This window comes from Ornithorhynchus anatinus, chromosome 8 (assembly GCF_004115215.2).
Source record: "Ornithorhynchus anatinus isolate Pmale09 chromosome 8, mOrnAna1.pri.v4, whole genome shotgun sequence".
NCBI classification, from domain to species: Eukaryota; Metazoa; Chordata; class Mammalia; order Monotremata; family Ornithorhynchidae; genus Ornithorhynchus; species Ornithorhynchus anatinus.
The window spans coordinates 49,823,266-49,845,738 of NC_041735.1; the positions used below are offsets into that span (position 1 = coordinate 49,823,266).

The 22,473-nt window shown below is 48.6% G+C and overlaps 1 protein-coding gene across 1 annotated transcript in view; it reads left to right on the forward strand.

The window, feature by feature from the left end:
• The first annotated feature begins 12,896 nt into the window (after window positions 1–12,896).
• TGFBR2 (transforming growth factor beta receptor 2) overlaps window positions 12,897–22,473 on the forward strand; it is a 77,299-nt gene continuing 67,722 nt past the window's right edge. Inside the window, exon 1 of the mRNA XM_007671055.3 lies at window positions 12,897–13,336. Within this exon, the coding sequence (XP_007669245.2) occupies window positions 12,952–13,336 (385 nt within the window). The 5' untranslated portion in view covers window positions 12,897–12,951. The remainder of the gene's footprint in view (window positions 13,337–22,473) is intronic.

Here is a 22,473-nt window from a genome sequence, read left to right on the forward strand (position 1 = left end):
TTACGTTACGAGCACACCGTTGCTACATTCGTTAACAGAAATAGTCCCAACTAATCACTTAGGTTTCTACTCCAAACTCAGACGTGGTGTTAAAATCCACGCCTCGGCTTGTTGGTGCTCTCACCGTTTAGACATTTTAAGTCGTCAGAAATAACGTTGGTATTTGTTAAGAGCTTACTATGTGCAGAGCACTGTTCTAAGTGCTGGGGTAGATACAGGGTAATCAGGTTGTCCCACGTGAGGCTCACAGTTGACCCCCATTTTACAGATGAGGGAACTGAGGCACAGAGAAGTTAAGGGACTTGCCCACAGTCACAGAGCTGACAAGTGGCAGAGCTGGGATTCCAACCCATGAACTCTGACTTCCAAGGCCGGGCTTCTTCCACTGTGCCACGCTGCTTCGTCGCAAAGATGCGCTTTCCAGGTCCTCTGGACTGTAAGATCGCAGTGTGGCTCAGTGGAAAGAGCCCGGGCTTGGGAGTCACAGGTCATGGGTTCGAATCCCAGCTCTGCCACTTGTCAGCTGTGTGACTGTGGGCAAGTCACTTCACTTCTCTCTGCCTCAGTTCCCTCATCTCTAAAATGGGGATGAAGACTGTGAGCCTCACGTGGGACAACCTGAGGACCCTGTATCTCCCCCAGTGCTTAGAACGGCGCTCTGCACATAGTAAGCGCTTAACAAAGACCAACATGATTATTATTATGTGTCCGCTACAGTCCTCTAGACTGTAAGCTCACGGCGGTCGGCGACCGTGCCTACCAACTCAGTTAGATTGTACTCTCTCAAGCACCTAGTACCAGTGTTCTGCACATAGTGAGAGTTGGAGAAATACAACTGATCGATCGATTGATTGACCGGCAGGTCGGTGGTGCCGAGATTCCCCAAACCGCTATGTCCTCGGAGGCCCGTGAATTCCTCGAAACCCGTCTCTCAGGGACACGTCGGTCTGCCTAAGCGGCCGCCGTGCCAGCGGAGGGATTGCTTAAAATTGGGGCAGCCGTCCTGGCCCGGCCCCAAGAAGCACTGTGTGTGCTTTTGGAAGCTTGCCTGCACACAATGTGTGACAGAGGAGAGGACTTTCTCCGGTGCAGAAGTCTCTAAAGGAAAACCTCAACAAATGAGGCCTTATTGTCCAAGTAAGGGGGAAGAATAGAGCTTACCACTGTAAGCCAAATACCTGGAAAGCAAAAAAACACTAAAGTGCGCTTTAGTCATAGAAAGACCCCAGAATCTCCCTTCCCGTACCCCCGAACTAACACATAGAGTAGATAAATGTTTCAAGGTGTCAGCAGGGAGATGCCAATATCGTCTCTGACTGGCAAGGTGAACTGCCCGAGGCCCCGGACGCAAAGGGAACTGGGCGAGCGACTCTGGGTGGTGTCTGGCTGAATATCTCCCTTAGGGAACAGAGAGGACCTGAGTGAAAAACTTGAAATTAAAGATATTAAGAGTCACCAGGCAAATAAGCCCCATGATTAAAGATCCCAGAGCCGCTCCCAAAATATATTTTGGAGCAGCGTGGCCTAGTGGATAGAGCACGAGCCTGGGAGTCAGAAGGACCTGGGTTCTAATCCCGGCCCCGCCACCCGTCTGTTGTGTGTCCTTGGACGAGTCACTTTACTTCTCTGTGCCTAAGTTACCTCTTCTGCAAAATGGGGATTCATTCCTACTCCCTCCTACTTGGACTGGGAGTCCTACGTGGGACGGGGACCGTGTCCAACCTGATTAGCTCGTATCTGCCTCAGTGTCAGTAGGGTGCCTGGCATGTAGTACCATAAAAAAGGGAAACTCTTCCCTTCACTCCACTGTCTCTCTGCCTCCTTCTTGGGAGGCACTGTACTTCTGGGGGAAGTGGCATAGCCTAGCGGAAAGAGCAAGGGCCTGGAGTCCCGAAATTTATATCCGTAATTTATTTATTTGTATCAACGCCTGGCTCTCCTCTGGACTGTAAGCTTGTCGTGGGCAGGGAATGCGTCTGTTGTATTGGACTCTCTGGAGCGCTTAGTACAGGGCTCTGCACACAGTAAGTGCTCAATGAATACGACTGATTGACCGACTGAGTCAGGGAACTCTTAATCCCGGCTCTGTCACTTGGCTACTGGGTGACCATGGGCAAGTCACTTAATGCCTGTTGGCCTCAGTATCCTCATCTGTAAAATGGGGATTCAGTACTTGCTCTCCCTTCTCCCAGACTGTGAGCCCAATCTGGAACGGGGTCTGTGTCCAACCTGATTGTCTTGAGATCACCCCAGTGCCTAGTACAGTGCTTGGCACAGAATAATAATAATCATCATAATAATGATGATGGTGGTATTTGTTAAGTGCTTACTATGTGCAAAGCACTGTTCTAAGCGCTGGGGGATACAGGGTGATCATGTTGTCCCATATGGGGCTCATAGTTTTTTAATCCCCATTTTACAGATAAGGTAACTGAGGCACAGAGAAGTTAAGTGACTTGCCCAAAGTCACTCAGCTGGCAAGCGGCGGAGCCGGGATTAGAACCCACGACCTCTGACTCCCAAGCCCAGGCTCTTTCCACTGCGCCACGCTTCTTATATATACCATAATTATTGTTATTACTGTTGAGAGAAGAAGTTCTGGGGAGAAGGGTGGGAGTCAGGTTTCCGATGCGCAACGTCAAGCAACTGAGACTTAAAAGGGGCAACCAAAATGAATGGCTCGAATCTCTCAGGTGCGAGGCATCTAGCTCAGATGCTCGTCTTCCCCATTAGGTTACCAGTTCTTAAGAAAAAAACGCTACTGCTCACACTTAAGGTTCCTTAATGCATCTCTGTTCATAGTAGGTACTCAACAGACTTCCCTGAGGATGACGCGGATGTTAAATCACGGAATAACAGAAGCCCGGAACAAATAAAAGGCTCAGGAAACAGGAAACCGAAGCATAGAGTGATGTTCAAAGTCAGTCGCGAAGGGAGTGGAGAACTAAGAGGCTGAGGAGGGAGAAACTAAAGCAAGAAGAGTAAGAGAAGGCTGATATATGGAATGAGGAAAGTGAGGAGAGGTGACCCTCTGACCTGCTTTCTTTCCAATCAGACTACCCACGAGATAAACAAGGAAACGGACTAAAGCAGAACCTTTCTTTACATTCAGAGCATAAAGGCTAGTCATTTTATTTACCTAGACCACTGAAAACGCATACCCCTTGCCTAGCATCTGGGCTGCTCTGGTGCATGCCTGATAAAGATAAGAAAAATGTTTGCCTTTGTTCTGATTTTATCTTTACTATTTGTCATAACGCTCAATTTTTCAGCTATCGCTGATCTTTGCCATACTTAGGACACCAAAATGTCAGATCAGATTAGTTTGCATTTGATTTCCTTCCTGACCTATTTCTTTGATTGTAGCTGCGGGATCTCAGAGCACTTAATACCCTCCAGACTGACGTGCAGATGTTGCTAGAGGAATTTATCATCATTAACAGTTATTTATGGGGTGTCCACTTCATGCTGCGCACTTTAATTGATGTTTAGGGAGCGTTTAGGGGACCCCTCTAGAGTTTAGAAGAAAGTTAAGTTGACATAAAAGGATGAAACACTAGCTAAAAGGGGTTGAGGCAGCTATAAATAAGATACGATAGAAATACGACGGATAAACCAAAACGAAGAGAAAAACAGAACGGTGAGGAGGCGGCATAAGCAGGAAGGTGGAGGATTAAACAAGGAATGCTTCCTGGAGTAGCATCTAGAGGGGCTTTGAAGGGGCGGAGAGATCTGTTTTGGCTAAGCAATAGGTTGAAGGGAGAAGTGGGGGGTGAGGGATGGAGATCTGGCTTTTTTGGAGGAGGAAAAACACGATCTAAGCGGAGCTGGAAAAGAGCAAGAGAAAGGTAAGCATGATTGTCGAAACAGTGACTGTATCGAGCGCAGCGAGGTCCACTGCGTGCGAGTCATTTTTGGAGAGTCATGAAACCGACGGTCAGGAGTTCGGTTCTTACGCACACGCACGCTAGCCTGCACCGTGCGAATAAAATGATTTTCCTTCCTTGGGCTACTGCAGTTGCCATTTGCAGAACCTGGCGCTGTTTTTGACTACACGTCTTATTCTCCGATTTTCTTGGAGCCTCATTTCTTAGACACGCTACAGAGAAGCAGCCCGGCATAGCAGCTAGAGCGCGGGCCTGGGAGTCAGAAGGGCACGGGGTCTCATCCCGGCTCCACCACTGGTCGGTTGTGTGATCTTGGGCAAGTCACTTCACTTCTCTGGGCCTCAGTGACCTCGTCTGTAAAACGGGGATGGAGACTGTGAGCCCCACATGGGACCGGGACTGTATCCAACCCAATTTGCTCGTATCCACCCCAGTGCTTAGTACAGTGCCCGGCACATAAAAAGTGCTTAACAAATACCATAATTATTATTATTTTTATTTCCGATGGCCGTTTACTGGGTTAGGGCCCTGCGTGGGCTTGGTGGGAGTTATGGAGAGAGGGACGCGGTATCCGTCTTGTGGATAATAATAATAGTAATGTTGGTATTTGTTAAGCGCTTACTATGTGCAGAACACTGTCCTAAGCGTTGGGGTAGATAGAGGGTAATCAGGTGTCCCACGTGAGGCTCACAGTGAATCCCCCTTTTACAGATGAGGTCACTGAGGCACCGAGGAGTGACTTGCCCACACAGCTGACAAGTGGCAGATCCGGGATTCGAACCCATGACCTCTGACTCCCAAGCCCGGGGTCTTTCCACTGAGCCACGATCCTAAGCCTTCTAAGTACTCCTAAGAAATAGGAGAGTTGTGGTCCACCGTAACACGTGAATGGTGCATTTGGCCAGGCACAAATCTTTCCATTCACGCAACACCGCTCTCTCCAGGATGCCAAGTCCAAACACCGCCCAGAGTCGGACGACATGGCGTTCTGGGACCCACTTCAGGCTGCTTAGAATGAAGTTAACTCCAACCTGATTAGCTTGTCTCTACCCCAGAACTTAGTACGGTGTTTGGCACATAGTAAGCACGTAACAAATTCCCATAAAATCCAAATTCCTACTGTCCGTTTATGACCTATCATTTTCTACTAAGGTCATCACAACCTGATAGACGCCCCCCCAAAAGAGAATTAGAGGGAGACATTGGATCCGGAAGATGATGCGGAAGATGACTTCTGGAGAAAGTAGGATGCTGATCTTGCACCTCCCATCTCCAAGGAGACTGTCTGTAGAGCGATATTTGAATGCAAAGGAGAGTGAAAAGGCTAGTTTCTCTCTCAAATCTGTGGTTCTGGGTATCGGTATGATTCTAAGAGCGTGTCAGATATTAATAATAATGATGGCATTTGTTAAGCGCTCACTACGTGCCAAGCACTGGGGTAGATACAAGATAATCTGGTCGCCCCCCGTGGGGCTCACGGTCTTAATCCCCATTTTACGGATGAGGGAACTGAGGCACAGAGAAGCTAAGCACAGCTGACAAGCGGCAGAGCCGGGATTAGAACCCACGACCCCTGACTCCCACGCCTGGGCTCTTGCCACTAAGTCACACCGCTTCTCAGATGGACGGCCAGAGCTGCTGCTGCTGCTGCAGGAAGTGGAGTCGTTTCGTAAACGCTGTTGCAATCTACAGTCAAGGAAGGGACGGCGTCATCACTGTCTGTCCAGAGTCGAGCCTGGCTTTCATCACAGACCATCAGTTCACAGGACAACAGGTTCAAAAGAGTCCTTCTGTCGGACACGAGAAAGGCTGGAGACCATCATTCTGATGATTAGACTGTAAGCCCGGCAAAGGGCAGGGACTGTCTCTATCTGTTACCGATTTGTACGTTCCAAGCGCTTAATACAGTGCTCTGCACAAGGTAAGCGCTCAATAAATACTAGTGAATGAATTTCAGCCCCGTTATCACCTGGAAGTTAGCCTTTCTTCCTCTTGGGGTACCACTGGGGTTTCGAGTGGGGTCACTCGCTCCCGGGCCCGGCTGGGATTACCCCTGAGGGCGTGTGATCATTCACCAGATAACACGGGGCTGCTCCAACTTTAATAATAATAATAATAATAATAATGTTGGTATTTGTTAAGTGCTTACTACGTGCAGAGCACTGTTCTAAGCCCTGGGGGAGATAAAGGGTAATCAGGTTGTCCCACGTGAGGCTCACAGTCTTAATCCCCATTTTACCGATGAGGTCACTGAAGCACAGAGAAGTGAAGTGACCTGCCCGCAGTCACAGAGCTGACAAAGGCGGAGCCGGAATTCGAACCCATGACCCGACTCCCAAGCCTGGGCTCTTTCCACTGAGCCACGCTGCTTTCTACTGGACGGTGCCGTACGGTGACAATCTGCTTCCCGGTTTCCATGTCCACCAACACTCATCCCAAGCTCAGTGCTCACACATCGGATGTCTCAATTCCTGTATTCCAAGGCCCCAGAAATAGAGGCCTACAGAGGTTGGAATTCTCAGGCCCGGACTAAACTGAGCCCCAGGACTGCGGTTCCTTTCTCGGGGCTGAAATTCCATTAGAACCTTTGGGGCTGAAATTCCATTAGAACCTTTGGGGGTGGAGGTGGAGGCCGCATAAGAGCGGTACAGTGTGCAAACCCATCTTTCAATCCCGACTCTGCCACTTGTCAGCTGTGTGACTGTGGGCAAGTCACTTCACTTCTCTGTGCCTCGGTTACCTCGTCTGTAAAAATGGGGATTAACTGTGAGCCTCAAGTGGGACAACCTGATGACCCTCTATCTACCCCAGTGCTTAGAACAGTGCTCTGCACATAGTAAGCGCTTGACAAATACCAACATTATTATTATGATTATTAAAGTGGCTGAGTGTTGTCTTCTGCTTCTACTGGAATCTCAAGCATAGAGTACAGGGCTCTGCACCCAAGAAATACCACTGAGAGGGGGCGTGCAGAACTTCCCCTGAAGGTGGACAAATACCAGTAACTCAGAAGCCCCCCAAAATCAATCAGTGATATGATTGAGCATTTACTGTGTGCAGAGCACTGTGCTAAGCAGAAAGAACAATACGAAGTTAGTAGATATTCCCCCTCCCCACAAGACGCTTATACTCTACAGGGGGAGACAGACATTTTAGTAAATTAGGGCTGTGGAAAATAGTAGAGAAGAAGAGGCTCCCTCTGCTCCCTCTTCACCTCCCCTCAGCTAAGCCCCCTTTTCCCCCTTTCCCTCTGCTCCTCCCCCTTTCCCTTCCTTTCAGCACTGTGCTCATCTGTATATATTTTTATTACCTTAATTATTTTGTTAATGAGGTGTCCATCCCCTTGATTCTGTTTATCACGATTAAGTTGTCTCGTTTTTGTCCATCTCCCCCGATGAGACCGTAAGCCCGTCGGTGGGCAGGGAGGGTCTCTATCTGTTGCCGAATTGTCCATTCCAAGCGCTTAGTATGGTGCTCTGTTCATAGTAAGCGCTCAATAAATACTATTGAGTGAACGAATGAATGAATTTACACAGGTGCTGTGGGGCTGGGGTGAGTATCAAAGCGCTTAAGGTGTACATAGCCAAGTTCGTAGTCGACAGAGAAGGGAGGGTGGATAGGGAAAATAAAAGGCTTAGTCTGACCAGTTGGAGGGGATAGGATTTTAGGAGGGGTCGTGGGGAGAGTGGAAGATGGTCGGAGAGGAATTAGGAAGGAGTCACAGGCCCGGGGTCGGGGAGAACGTGGGCAGGGGGTTGGTGGTGGGATAGATGAGATTGAGATAGAGTAGGTGGGTTAGGGGAGAGGAAAGTGGGGGTTAGGTTGTAATAATAATGATGTTGGTATTTGTTAAGGGCTTAGTATGTGCAGAGCACTATACTAAGCGCTGGGGTAGATACAGGGTAATCAGGTTGTCCCATGTGAGGCTCACAGTCTTAATCCCCATTTTACAGATGAGGTCACTGAGGCCCAGAGATGTTAAGTGACTTGCCCACAGTCACACAGCTGGCAGGTGGAGGAGCTGGGATTTGAACCCATGACCTCTGACTCCCAAGCCCGAGCTCCTTCCACCTAGCCACGCTGCTTCTCAGAGCTAGGTAGGGGACACTGATTGAATGGCCTAAAGCCAACACGCAAGGACTTTCTGTTTGATGAGGAGGTGGACGGGCAACTAGTAGAGGTTTTCGAAGAGTAGGGAGATATGGACTGAACGGTTTTTAGAAAAACGAGCCAGGCGGCAGAGTGAGATATGGACTGGAGAGGAAAGTGATAGGAGGCTGATGCAGCAATAATAATAATCGTAGTAGTAATAATGGTCTTTGTTAAGCACTTAGCATGTGCCAGGCACTGTACTAAGCACTCGGGTGGATACAGGATAATGGGTTGGACACAGTCCCTGTCTGATTGTGACATTAGTGGGGCTCACAGTCTCGATCCCCTTTCTACAGATGAGGTAACTGAGGCGGAGAGAAGGGAAGTGACTCACCCAAGGTCACACAGCTGACGCGTGGCGGTGCTCTACCCACTGCGCCACGCTGCTTCTAGTCAGGCGGTAAGTCTAGTAGTCAAGGTGGGATATGGTAGCAATTTGGATGTAAAGGATAGGGCGCATTCTAGAGATGCGGTGAGGGGAGACCCCGTTTAAGGCTGTGAGACCTATCAGGGACCGTGTCTAATCTAATTATTTGGTATCTACCCCGGCGCTTAGTACAGTGCTTGGCATATAGTAAGCACTTAAAAAATACAGGATAAAAAAAAAACCTGACGATTTCATGACATTGAACGTGTGGACGGAATGTGAGAGACGATTCGAGGATAATGCCAAGGTTACAGACCTGTGAGGCAGGGAGGATGGCGGTTCATTCAATAGTATTTATTGAGTGCTTACTATGTGCAGAGCACTGTACTAAGCGCTTGAAGTGTACGATTCGGCAACAGATAGAGACAATCCCGGCCCAGTAACGGGCTCTGAATACGGTGAGAGGAAAGTCATGGGGAAGAGGGGGTTTGGGTGGAAAGGTGAGCGATTCTGTTCCGGATTTAGGTCTGAGTGGTTGGGAAGGCAACCGTAAGCTCGTTGTGGGCAGGGAACACACCTACCATCCCTGCTGTACGGTTATCTGGAAGACTTCCAAGCACCTACTACGGTGCTCTACACAGAGGAAGCGCTCAATAAATACAACTGATTGATTGATTGATAGCCAAGTAGAGACATCCTCAAGGCAGACGGAAGTGTGAGACTGCAGAGGAGAGAGATGAGGGCTTGAGAGGTCGATTTGGGAATCATCCACGTAGAGATGGTAGTTGAATGAGCTCTCCAAGGGAGCGGGTGTAAATGGGGGCTCCAAACCGAACCTTGAGGTAGCCCCTCATTTCGAGAGCAGAAGGCAGAGGAGCCCGCGAAAGAGACGGAAAAGAGCAGTCTCTGTACTTGCCCTTATGCCTCCGTCTGTTTCCCGTAAGCGCTGACGTGCTCATCCTCCCCCCTCTTCCTACCTTTACACTGGATCCCTCTCCCTGCTATTTGGTTGAATGTCTGTCACCCCCGCTAGATTGTTCAGTGCAATGTTCTGCGCGCACTAATTCCCCAGGAAATGCTACTGATTGACTGGGAGTACCTGGCCGGCCAAGTCCTGCCCTCAACTGGATGAGGCCCAGTATTCATCAGCCCAGCCTAGCCATACCCGACAGTCCCACCTCACAGAAAGCTCCATCCAGCGGTGTAAAAATCGAGGGATTTCGATTCATCCGTCTGAGAGGAGGTGATCGGACACTGTCCAGTTTACCGGTGCGAGGGACATTTAAGCACTCTGCGAAACCACGACGAACCACGACGATCACCTCAAAGACATCGCGACTGCCGTACCGAGGAACGGATTAGAGTGCTAGTGGTTTTCACGGCACCTCTGGCAACCTCTCCTCCCTCTCGGGCTGGGTGGAGGAGGGCCGGGGGGGGTGGTCGTAGGCAGGCGGGGGTAGAGCACGCCGAGAGGTGCCCATAAAAGTTTTCACATAAAAACCACTTCTAGCCGGAGGGACGCTAGGAGAGTGCCAAAACTGGGCCACGGGAGGTGACCCCGAAAACAGAGAAGAAGGGGTCGGAGAAGTTCGGAACAAAAGAATCGCACAATACCTCCCAGAAGAGACATTCCTAGGTTTTTAGGCCACATCTGAGTCCTCCATTTACTTTTGACTAATCCTGATTTTAAGGAGAAATCGAGTGAAATCTAAGATCTCGGGGAAGAAGTTCTATTCGGCCTCAACGGGCTCCTCGGAGAGAGGCCAGAGAGGTTACTCAACCGACCACAGGGTAGGAGGTGACGGGACTCTCTCTCCCTTGTTTCCTACCCTCGTCCCAGATAGAGACCCTGAATCTCGCCAGAACTTCCCAAAAGAATATCCGAAGCAGGGGGAAAGAAAGATTCCATCGGAAGGATGTTGGATGAAGCCCCCCCGGCCTCCCATTCTCTCTGAATGGCATTTTTTAAACAAGCGTGCCCAAAGCCAAAGGCCTTTAGGATGGTATTTTCCTCTTAAACCCTTGCCCACCTAATCGGTCCGGGGGTGCCCGGGGCTGGAATCTGGGGGTCCCCGGCGGCAGCGAGGAGGCCGGTCTCGGGGAAGCGACCGGCAGCGAAGACGGGAGGGGAATTCTAGCGAGGGAAAAGGGAGAAAGAACTACCGTGAGCCTGAGAGGTCCTGCCCGCCCAGCTGTTGGCCAAGATTTCCCATTTTCCCCCCTACGGCGCTCAACTCAAGTTGAGTCACATATCCGCGCGTGCCCGCCAGCCCGCGCGTGCACGCACGTGGACTCACTCACTTTCTCTCTCTCAGATTCTCTCCACAGAGACTCACGCATTCCTTCATTCGATCATGTTTATTGAGCTCTTACTGTGCGCAGAGCACTGTACTAAATGCCCGGGAAGTACAATTCAGCAACAAATGGAGACAATCCCTGCCCACTCCTAGTTGCTGTCTCCCTCTCCCCACCTTCCCATACATACACACACAAACTCTTACACCCACCCCCAGTTTCTCTCTCTCTCTCTCTCTCTCTCTCTCACACACACACACATACTCACAAACTCACACACCTTCAGAGTCTCTCTCTCACACACAGAGACTCTTACACACACCCACAGTCTCTCTCTCTCTCCCCCCCGCACACATTTACACCTCCCAGTCTCTCTCTCTCTCTCACACACACACACATACACAAAGTCTTACACACACCCTCAGCCTCTCAAACACACAAACTCTTACACCCTCCCAAAGTCTCCCTCTCTCTCACACACGCACACATTCTTACACCTCCCAGAGTTTCTCTGTCTCTCATACACCCTCCCAGAGTCTCTCTCTCACACACAAACTCTTACACACACTCCCAGAGTGTCTCTCACAAAAATCTTACACACTCCCAGTCTCTCTCTCTCTCTCACACACACACACAAACTGTTGCACACACTCCCAGAGTCTCTCTCTCTCTCTCACACACACACACTGCCAGAGTTTCCCTCTCTCACAAAAATCTTACACACTCCCAGTCTCGCTCTCTCTCACACACACACAAACTGTTGCACACATTCCCAGAGTCTCTCTCTCTCTCTCTCACACACACACACACTCTTACACACTCCTAAAGTCACTCTCTCTGTCACACACACACAAACTCTTACACTGCCAGAGTCTCTCTCTCGCACACAGGCACACTGCCAGAGTCTCTCTCTCTCTCTCTCTCTCCCTCTCTCTCTCTCTCTCACACACACAGAGAAACTTACACACACTCCCAGACTGTCTCCCTCTCTTTCTCACACACACACACTGCCAGAGTCTCTCTCTCTCTCTCTCTCTCACACACACACACACACACAGAAACTTACACACTCCCAGACTGTCTCTCTCTCACACACACACAAACTCTTACACACACTCCCAGAGTCTCTCTCTCTCACACACACACTGCCAGAGTCTCTCTCTCTCTGTCACACACACATGGAAACTTACATACACTCCCAGAGTGTCTCTCTCTCTCTCTCACACACACACAGAAACTTACACACACTCCCAGAGTCTCTCTCTCTGTCACACACAAACACACAGTCCCAGGGTCTCTCTCTCTCTGTCACACACACAAACTTAGAACCCCCCGAGTGTTCCCCGCCCTCCCAGAACAGCTCTCACCCACACAAACTCTCACACACACTCCCAGAGCGTCTCTCTCTCACAAAAAATCTTACACCCTCCCAGTCTATCACACACACACAAACTGTGGCACACATTCCCAGCGTCTCACACACACACACACACTCACCCACTCCTAAAGTCTCACACACACATTCGCCCCCAGAGTCTCTCTCTCACACACACTGCCAGAGTCTCTCTTTCTCTAACACACTCAGAAACTTACACACACTCCCAGAGCGTCTCTCTCACAAAAATCTTATACCCCCCCAGTCTCTCACACACACACACACACAAACTGTGGCACACATTCCCAGCGTCTGACACACACACACACACTCTTAGCCACTCCTAACGTCTCTCACACACACTGCCAGACTCTCTATCTCCAACACACTCAGAAACTTACACACACTCCCAGAGCGTCTCTCTCACAAAAATCTTACACCCTGCCAGTCTCTCACACATACACACAACCTGTTGCACACATTCCCAGCGTCTCACACACACACTCTTACCCACTCCTAAAGTCTCACACAAACACTCGCCCCCAGAGTCAATCACACACACTGCCAGTCTCTCTTTCTCTCTCTCACACACACAGAAACTTGCACACATTCCCAGAGTGTCTCTCTCTCACCCCCCCAACTCTTAGACACACTCCCAGAGTCTCTCACCCCCCCCCCCCCAGTCCCAGAGTGTCTCTCTCACAGCAACTCTTGGCCCCACCCGAGTCTCTCCCTCTCTTTAGTCACAGCCGCAGCGAGTCTTCCCCGCCCTCCCGGAATGGGCCTCACCCACCCAAACTCTTGCCCCCTCACCCCCCCGTCTCTCTCCCTGTCACACACAGACCCTCCCAGCCTGTTAGGCTCGCAAGGCCTGTATGTGTGTATGTGTGTGTCCCCCCCTTTTTACACACACAGAGAGAGTCCCGCAGCCGCAGCGCCTTGAGAAGTGCGAAGGCCTTAGGGATGCCGCCGCTGTGAGCTGCGCCCCGCCTCCCTCCACCTCCTCCTCCTCCTCCGCTTCCCCTTCCCGTCCTTCTTCCTCGTCGTCGTCGTCGTCGTCCCCGCCGGTGTCCGTCCCTCCCCGGGCCGGGCCGGGCCGGTCCCTCCATCCGCCCGGCCGAGGCCCGCCTTTCCCTTGCCGGAGGGCGGCCCGGCCCCGTCCGGTCCTCGCCGCCATGGGCCGGCCCGTCCTGGGGCTGCTGACCGGCCTCCTGGGGACCTGCCTGGCCGCCACCGTCCCCCCTCCGGGCCGGACTTCGGGTGAGTGTCCCCGGCCCGGCCGGTCCTTCCCGCTTCCCCTCGCTCGGCCCACGGCCCTCCCTTACTACTCCCCGCATTTGCCCTCCGGCCCTGGGCTTCTCTTTCTGTCTGGGCCGGTCCACCCATTCTGCTCGCCCTCCCCTTTCGACCTTTCGATGGGTGAGCGCTTAGGACAGGGCTCCGCACGGAGGAGGGGGCTCAACGAGGACCGTCGCACGACTGCCCGGAGCCTCCGGAAAGGGAAGTTGGGGCTCGGGGAAGGCCAGGAGGGGCCCCCACCGACTGCACACTTTGCATCGTCTGCAGGTCCTGCACCGCCCCAACCATGCATGCCCCCCCATGCATGCCCCCCGAACCCCTAAGGACGAAAAGGGCTCCGTCACCCCCGGGGACCAGGGTGGGGTTTCCCAACTCCCGCTGTGGTCCTGGGCGAGCCCGTCGTAGGGCGGGGATTGTGTCTCTATCCGTCGCCCGGTGGCACCTTCCAAGCGCTCAGTCCAGCGCTCTGCACAGAGTGAGCGCTCCGTAAGTACTAGCGAGTGCAGGATTGAGATGAGGCCGGTCCTAAAAAGCGAAGGGCCAAGAGCCCCGCCGGGGTGGTGTGGGGGGCTTCGGTGTGCAATCGAAGGAGCCCCCCTCTCGCCCCCAAACTACCGGTTGAGGGGTCCCTTCGGGGCCCACCCGCCTCCCGTGCACCTCGGTGCTCTGCACTTTGTGTGACTGGGGGCAAGTCGCTTCACTTCTCTGTGCCTCAGTTACCTCATCTCTAAAATGGGGATGAAGTCTGTGAGCCCCACGTGGGACAACCTGATTCCCCTGTGTCTGCCCCAGCGCTTAGAACAGTGCTCTGCACATAGTAAGCGCTTAACAAATGCCATCATTATTACTTTGTGAGTAATCAAACCCGGGACCGGCTTGTCACAAAGCACCCCTCCTATGGCGTTCATTCAATCGTGTTTATTCGATAGTGTGTATTGATTGCTCGCTCAGTGCCGAGCGCCGTACTAAGCGCTTGGAATGTGCAGTTGAGCGCTTACCGTGTGCAGACCACTGTACTAAGCGCTTGGAATGTACAGTTGAGCGCTTACCGTGTGCAGACCGCTGTACTAAGCGCCTAGGGGGACAAAAGGAAGGATCACTGTTCTTAAAACAAAGGCGAAGCGTAGTCACCTACCCACTGGATAACGCGGCCTGCGAAACTCAGCCCTAGTTCATTTTATGGCGGGGCGGCTCCAGGGTCATCTCTAAGAAACCATCATCAGTTGATCTTTAAGTAGGCATAGTTGAAGATTTGAGTACTCCTCTTCCCGACCTCATTTTGCCATTCATACCTGGCTGCGAAATGGGTATCTTTGGGTTTTTTGCTTTCTCGGATGACCGGGCCCCGGTTGGGTATATCTGTAAGAAGTTGCTTTAGATATTGGAATTGTCAAAAAAAATCCTGGGATATCACACCGTGAGGGAGTACCAGCAGGAAAGTGATCGGTACAGTGTCCTGCACACGATGCTAGGGAAATACGACTGATGGGTTAGAAAAGAATCACAGTGTGAAAGATGAGGTTTGCCTCTCCCGTGTGGGTCCTAAACTTTGGCCAACTTTCTTTGACTACTAGATTATATGGAGGTACCTATCAGTTACCCACTATTGAATCTCTAGGATGGATCGGATCAGAAATAAATGCTTGGAATTTTAAGTAGAGGTGCCGTTGTTCCAGGCTCCCGTTTCTTCTGTTTGAACTTTGATCGGCCGCTACACGTTATAATAGTTGTAAAAGGGACAGGATGATCACGTGCGTGTGTCCTGTTGAGTTTTGAAATACCGTTCAAATATATTTGGAAATGAGGTCTCGGTTTATGTTTTTCCAGTGATACACCCGGGTTTGACAGATTCCGTCCCGAAGAGTTCATGACTTTGGCTCTTTTGATAAATTGGGCATTTTAAGTTTCATACCGAGTGCAACTTTTGGAAGAATAATTCTTAAAAAAAACCATGTAAGACAAATTTCATGTAAATGTATGAATTTTATGGAAGGATGAATTTGGGAATTTTCACCTACAAAGTTAATATTTTACTTTTAAAAGAATTTGGAATTGCAAGCCATAGAATTGTAAACAAGATTTAATTCCTTTGAATTGGAATCATTTCTTATCTGACCCCACCCCCCCTCCCCCCTTCCCTGCAGGTTCCAAGAACCTAGAATTCTTAGGTTGCACCCTTGTAGCAAACTTCTGAAAGTAACTCTTGGGATAAGTAAGTGGGTGGCCGAGTTGGGTGCACCTTACTTTCATTCAGTAGTATTTATTGAGCGCTTACTATGTGCAGAGCACTGTACTAAGCGCTTGGACTGAACAAGTCGGCAACAGATAGAGACAGCCCCTGCCATTTGACGGGCTTACAGTCCAATCGGTACTTCAGGTGCATGCATGCTACAGGTAGCTTGATATCTGTCTAGAGGATGAAATGATGCACCAATAAACTAGTTTTATGATAAAATATAAAGTCTTTGAGGGGCATTTTTGGCTTTCTCTTTGATCCGGTGAATGTACCCTTTCTGAGAAGTCCAAACTGGTTTCATGGAAAAGCTTTTATGAATACACTAGTAAATATGATACTTCAATATCTAGGAAACCTGGCTTAAGTGCAGTGCCGAGGGTCTGTATAACTTTAACTTCTCCAATATAGGTATATCATGTCACCGTTCTTTTAAGGTCGAAAGATACTTGTTAGGCACCGTGCACCCATAGTGGATATTAAGGTATCTATTTCATTGCCTTGTAGGTTTTTAGCATTTTGAAAACATTCTTTGAAAGCACATTTCACCTCACCTTCTTAGTCCCTTCTTAAATACTTTGATATAGTGGGTGAGTTTTAATTCAGCTGAAATAATTGGGGATAGAGTAGCTTTACAAGATGTTTCATTCATTTTCATTCAGTAGTATATATTGAGCGCTTACTATGTGCAGAGCACTGTACTAAGCGCTTGGAATGTACAGTTCGGCAACAGATAGAGACAATCCCTGCCCATTGACGGGCTTACAGTCTAATCGGGGGAGAGACAAAAACAATAGCAATAAATACAATCAAGGGGATGTACCTCTCATTAACAAAATAAATAGGGTAATAAAAATATATACAAATGAGCGGACGACCACAGTGCTGAGGGCAGGGGTATGTGGTGCTCTCTGGAAAAAGACTTCAATACAGTTGTATCTCACCTCTATTTTCTATTTCTCAAATTTCAATAAACCCTCATAACCTGTAGCCAAATTTTTGTAAATTTCATCGTTCTTCCCTCTCCATTTTGAGAGATCATGGAAGCCTCAAATTCCATTGGGTAAAAGGGTTTGTTTTCAATATCAGGGACAAGCACTGGATTTTCTAGCCATTTATTGGGGCAAAAAGGCACGGAGATTTTGACCGTGAACATTATTCAATAGCTCTTTATAGACAACACAGGACAGAGCAGACTGTACAGGAGAAAGTTACTTGAAATAGGGGTAAGGATTCCCAGACTTAAATTTCTTAACCAGTCACTTTGGGGGTGGTAATATGCTCAACTGATAGAGATGTGCTTGCTAAAGTATTTTTACTTAGCTGTAGAACTCAGCTCACTTCTGAGACAGCTACTCTTCAGTAGTACAGAGGGTTTGCTGTCTGTGCATGCTACATTCTGAAAGAGAAGATCCCATTCAGGTACAGAGGCAGCTTTGCTGGTAATGTCTAGGCTGAAATAGGGGTGGTAGAACTTTTGCTTTCTACAGCAAATTGTGGAAATAGGTGTTGCAGATTTGGAGTGGAAAAACGAAACGAGAAAGTTGATGAAGTTTTTGTCCAACCTTCCCCTGAAATTCTCAGAATGAATTTGTTAGACATAAAATGTCAGCAACAAAGACATGGAAGTGTATCTGTATTTCTCCATAACTAAAGAAAGTTAAGTAAGCTACTGAATCTTATATTTCTTAGACGATGAACCTGAGGTGGGTATTAAAAAGTGAAGGGCAAAAAGCTAAATTTAGTGTGAGCATTCTTTTTTCTGATGTGAGTGCTTTCTAATACGTAGGCAGTTGAGCAAAATTGATATCAGTCAAGTGTATCCATTTAGCAGTTTCTTGTCTAGAACTGAGCCCCTGCAGATTTGGGCCCAAACAAAAAGATAGATCGACAAGCAAACTGTTTGGAATGGCATATGGCTGCAGGTGATGTGGCAAAATGTGTTTCCAAATTGTTTAAATATATATCAATACACTGTGTGTATTATGATGTGAGCGGGGACCATACTGCCAACTCTCCCAAGTGCTTAAAACAGTGATCTGCCCATGGTAAGTGCTCTATAAATTCGATTGATTGGCCGATAATGTATCAACCTTTCTGAATACAGTGCTTTTTGAATGTTTTGTAACATTTGTCCTCTCACCAGGTACTCATCAGTCAATCAATCACATGTATTGAACACTTACTATGTGCAGAGCACTCTGCTAGGCGGTGGGGAGCGTATAGTACAACAGAGTTGGTAGGCATGTTTCCTGACTACAGTCAGCTCAGAGCCCAGAGGGGGAGTTTACTCGTAAACTTGGACAGAACTTGTGATCATCTTCTAGTTAGAATTGGGTAGTGCCTATTAGCAGCACTTAGAGTAACTTATTTTGCTTTTGCTTCTTTCCTTTCTAAATACATATATCACTGTGTGTGTTATGTTGTGGGCAGGGACCGTGACTACCAACTCTCTCACGTGCTCGGTACGGTGCTCTGCCCACAGTGTTCTGCTCTACTGTTTGGGTCTCACTTGTGCAAGGTTGGTATTATGATATGTCCCTGACTGCCAGAAATATTTTGAATGTCAAACAGATGAGGTCATTTATCTCCGTCGGAACTCAGGGAAAAGCCGGACATATCATAAAAACAACTATCAGTCGAAGGCACTGCATTTCCCTCGCGTGCAGCCCTCGTCTGCTTTTTCCGTGCCACTTCAGAAGATAGGGTGATGCCTAGGAGTAGCCAACATCACTAATCTGCCATTTCTCATCAAGAAGATGCCCATGTTCTTATTCCGACCAACTGATCTTGATAAGGGAGGAATGGTTATAACCCATCACCGATAATAAAGGCAACTCGACACCTACAACCGCCCCCCCAGACATTTATGATAACCGACTCCGTGGCTGTATTTAGACTGTAAGCCCGTCATTGGGCAGGGATTGTCTCTCTGTTGCCAAATTGTCCATTCCAAGCGCTTAGTACAGTGCTCTGCACATAGTAAGCACTCAATAAATACTACTTAATGAATGAATTTCACCATCTGTTCTGCAAAATAACTGTCCTGAAGAAGTCCATGTCACCACAGTCACTGAGAGAAGATTAAGATAATTGAAATAGCGCCATTTAAGCCCGTGCTATATGCTAAGTGCTGAAATGGATACAAGATAATCAAGTGAGACATGATTCCTGACTCACGTGGGCTTCACCCTGATTATGCTCGATCCATTGCTTCTTCTCGGCCTTTCAGCCTTACAGTAAAATGAATATGAAATCACGTGGCATTAATATGACTTTCCCACACGTTTCAGGCTTATGCGGCCTTTCATTTTAACTTCTCCACTGTGGTCGTAGCCTGACACCTACAGACTTTCTCTCTCTGCATGTGATCAGGAGCCAATTATTTATCTTCTGATAAAAGATGATCAGGTTGCTTAATACTTACCAACAGGGTCAGACTAGCCCACCAGAAAGTCAAGTCGCTTTCCTAGTGACCTGTGGAGCCAGGTGGCACTTTTGCCCCTTTCTAGAGATAGGGCGGGGAACCTGTGGCTTGGCTTTACGTTTTCCACCACTGCAGTGATATCACTTGTGATGCCCCAGTGACTTGGCATCTTGAGTATTAACCTTTTTGTTTGTTTTTTGTTGTCGTTGTTGTTTTGGCGAGGTGTTTAGAATCTTGAACGGACAAGAAATCAAGGCCCTAACATGGCCTGGTCTGGTGCTGACTCCTAACCTGGGCCCCCGAGTGCCAGGATTGTTGCCAGGCATATGCATTTCTCCTCCTGGACTGCTAGAAGTTGTAGTCTCAGCTCATGTGGGGCAGTTCACCGTTTCCCTTCCAGAAGTGATGTATGGATCATTCCCTTATCAGCCCGGGCCCATTTCGGTAATGTGCCGGGAACCTTGCCCAAAATGGGGGAGTTGTCAGGAGTTGTGTCCAAACACAGTCTGAAAGCATCGGGGTTCAGATCTGTGTCATCCGGGCACAGTCCTGTGACCCTGAAGCCAGAGGGATCACCAGGCTGGGGCTGACCCCTGTGTAGTTCTTACGGAATAAACCCAACCCTGCTCCCAAAGAGCTGTCAAGTTTATGCAGGAGCAGTTTTCTGAACGTCACAGTAGTTGCCCCATATAACAATAATAATAATAATAATATAGTGATAGTATTTGTAAAGCATTTACTATGTGCTTTTCTAAGTGCTGGGGTGGATACAAGGTTATCAGGTTATCCCACATAGGGCTCACAGTCTTAATCCCCATTTTACAGGTGAGGTAACTGGCACAGAAGCAGCGCGGCTCAGTGGAAAGAGCACGGGCTTAGGGGTCCGAGGTCATGGGTTCGAATCCTGGCTCTGCCACTTGTCAGCTGTGTGACTGTGGGCAAGTCACTTAACTTCTCTGTGCCTCAGTTACTTCATCTGTAAAATGGGGATTAAGACTGTGAGCCCCACATGGGACAACTCGATTCCCCTGTGTCTACCCCAGCGCTTAGAACAGTGCTCTGCACATAGTAAACGCTTAACAAATACCAACATTATTATCACAGAAAAGTTAAGCAACTTTCCCAAGGCGAGGGAGACTTTCTAAAGCCTCTAAACTCATCCTCTAGACTGTAAACTCGTTATGGGGAGGGAATACGTCTACCAGCTCTGCTATATTGTTAAATTGTACTCACCCAACCCCTTAGTACAGTGCTCTGCCCATAGTAAATGCTCAATAAACATGATCGATCGATCGATTGCCCGGAACCCCTTCCTGTAGAGGCCAGGGTGCCCAACTAGCCTCCCCAAAGGTTCTGTATTCCTGCATGCAAATTCTTCTTACCATAATCTTCTCAGACGGTGCTGAATGCTAGCAGTATTGAAACAGTGACATGATGTGGTTACAGTACAATGATGTTGCATCACAGCAAAAGGCTGGGAGTCGGTTGCTCAAGACTGACCAGTGTGGCCTACTGCTGTCAAGAAAGGAGTAGTTTTTTTGGAGCAGAAACTTTGTAAGAATGGTGAGCCAAGAAGGCAAAAGCAAAAACAGGCTTGACAGCACACTCTTTGTGAGTGCACAATGCAACCGGGACGTGGGGAATTTTACGTCGGTCCCTTCGGTCTTATTCACGTCCGTTTGAGCATTTCACCAACAGTCTCGTCGTCTTCGAATACGAAGAACAAATAGCCATCCCTTTGGCTTCAGTATCGTCTCACTCGTTTATATTGGACAGTCTGGTTTTCAGCTGGTCTGTCCCCTGTCCGATGCAAACTTTGTGTTGGGTATTTTCATTTTAAATGTTCAGCTCCTGCCTCTGATTCCCATAGCTTGGAAGCAGTGCCTGGATTACAGGGATTTGGTAGGTATGCAGGGGTAGGGAACATTCTGATGAGATGCTCTTGGGTCTGTGGGTCTGTGCAAAGAACCTTTTATGTATCCTTATGAAGCCATTAATTACATTACATAATACCTTAAATCACGTACATAACCTCTGTTGCTTCTGGGTCAGTAAAGGAGGATTTGGTATTTTCTGGTTCTGCCAGCGGTCTTCTTCCCCCGCACTGTTTATGTCACTGCCTACAGCCTACGTGCCTATGTCAGTTAAAAGGGGTAGTGCTTTTGTACTCTCCCAACCATTCAGTACAGTGCTTTGCACATAGTAAACACTCAAATACCACTCACTGATTGATTGAAAGGATACCCCGTGGCTTTTAGGGAGGCTCACGGCAGCCACCCCAAGAACAAGGTTCTCAGTCACCTTTCTCCCTCTCTCACCAACTGTCTAGCTTTGCCCCAGCCACTGATGGGCTAAAAATTAGCAAGAAGGGGAGAAAAGTGACCTCCAGGCTCAAAAGAGAAGGTAAGCACTGGGTGGAGGAGACCAACTGACTTTCCTCTGCTTCTCTGCTCTGGGCCCTGAAGAGCCTCTGTCCGGGTGTCCCTCTGTCCAGTTCTTCCTTCTTTCCTTATCCCTTTATGAGCCCTCCCTCTGAAGACACAGTGCACTAATTCCATTTTCTGCTGGTGGAAACCACTCTTGTTTCATCAGCATGTGTTTCCACCCTGAGGAGCTCTACATGAAGAAGCATGAATTTCTCAGGTTGTGAAATGAGGCTCCCAGTAGCTTCAGTGGAAAAACACATTTTAGTACTTTGAAGGACAACATTTAGTGCAGGTTATCTATTCACAGTGAACTCCGGACCCATCACTCTGAATCCTTACAAAGATTTTGTAAATCAGTAGTAAGAATGCCGGGTTAATCAGCATTGACTTCTACTCAGTGCGGTTCTGTTTAGAGAAACCCAATCAAATGACTGTGCTGTAGGGAGTGGCCTTCTTACCTAACTAGGTAGGAGAGATGGAGAACGAAATGGAAAAAAAAATAGTACTGCTCCAAGATAGGGTTAGGAAAAAGGTAACCAGAATGGATGGTATAAGCCACCTTGAATGAGGAATGAAAGAAAAAAAGTATCAGGCTTAACCCTCAGCTCCAGTGGATGTTTGGAGGTAATAATAATAATGTTGGTATTTGTTAAGCGCTTACTATGTGCCAAGCACTGTTCTAAGCGCTGGGGTAGACATAGGGGAATGGTGTGTGGGCATTTGAGCTTGGAATAAATGCATGCTGAAAGACTCAATTTAGAGTATTTACTCTTTGAGCACATGTTATAACATTGCTATTTTTATATTCTGGGGCTTACCGTGTGTCAAGAGCTGTCCTCTGGATTGTAAACTCCTTGTGGGCGGAGGCTATGTCTGTTATTGTACCCTCCCAAGCTCTTAGTACAGTGCTGTGCACACAGTAAGCACTCAAATATGATTGATTCTAAGCCCTGGATTCGATAACAGTTAATCAGGTTGAACCCAGTCCCTGTTCCACATAGGGCTCACAGTC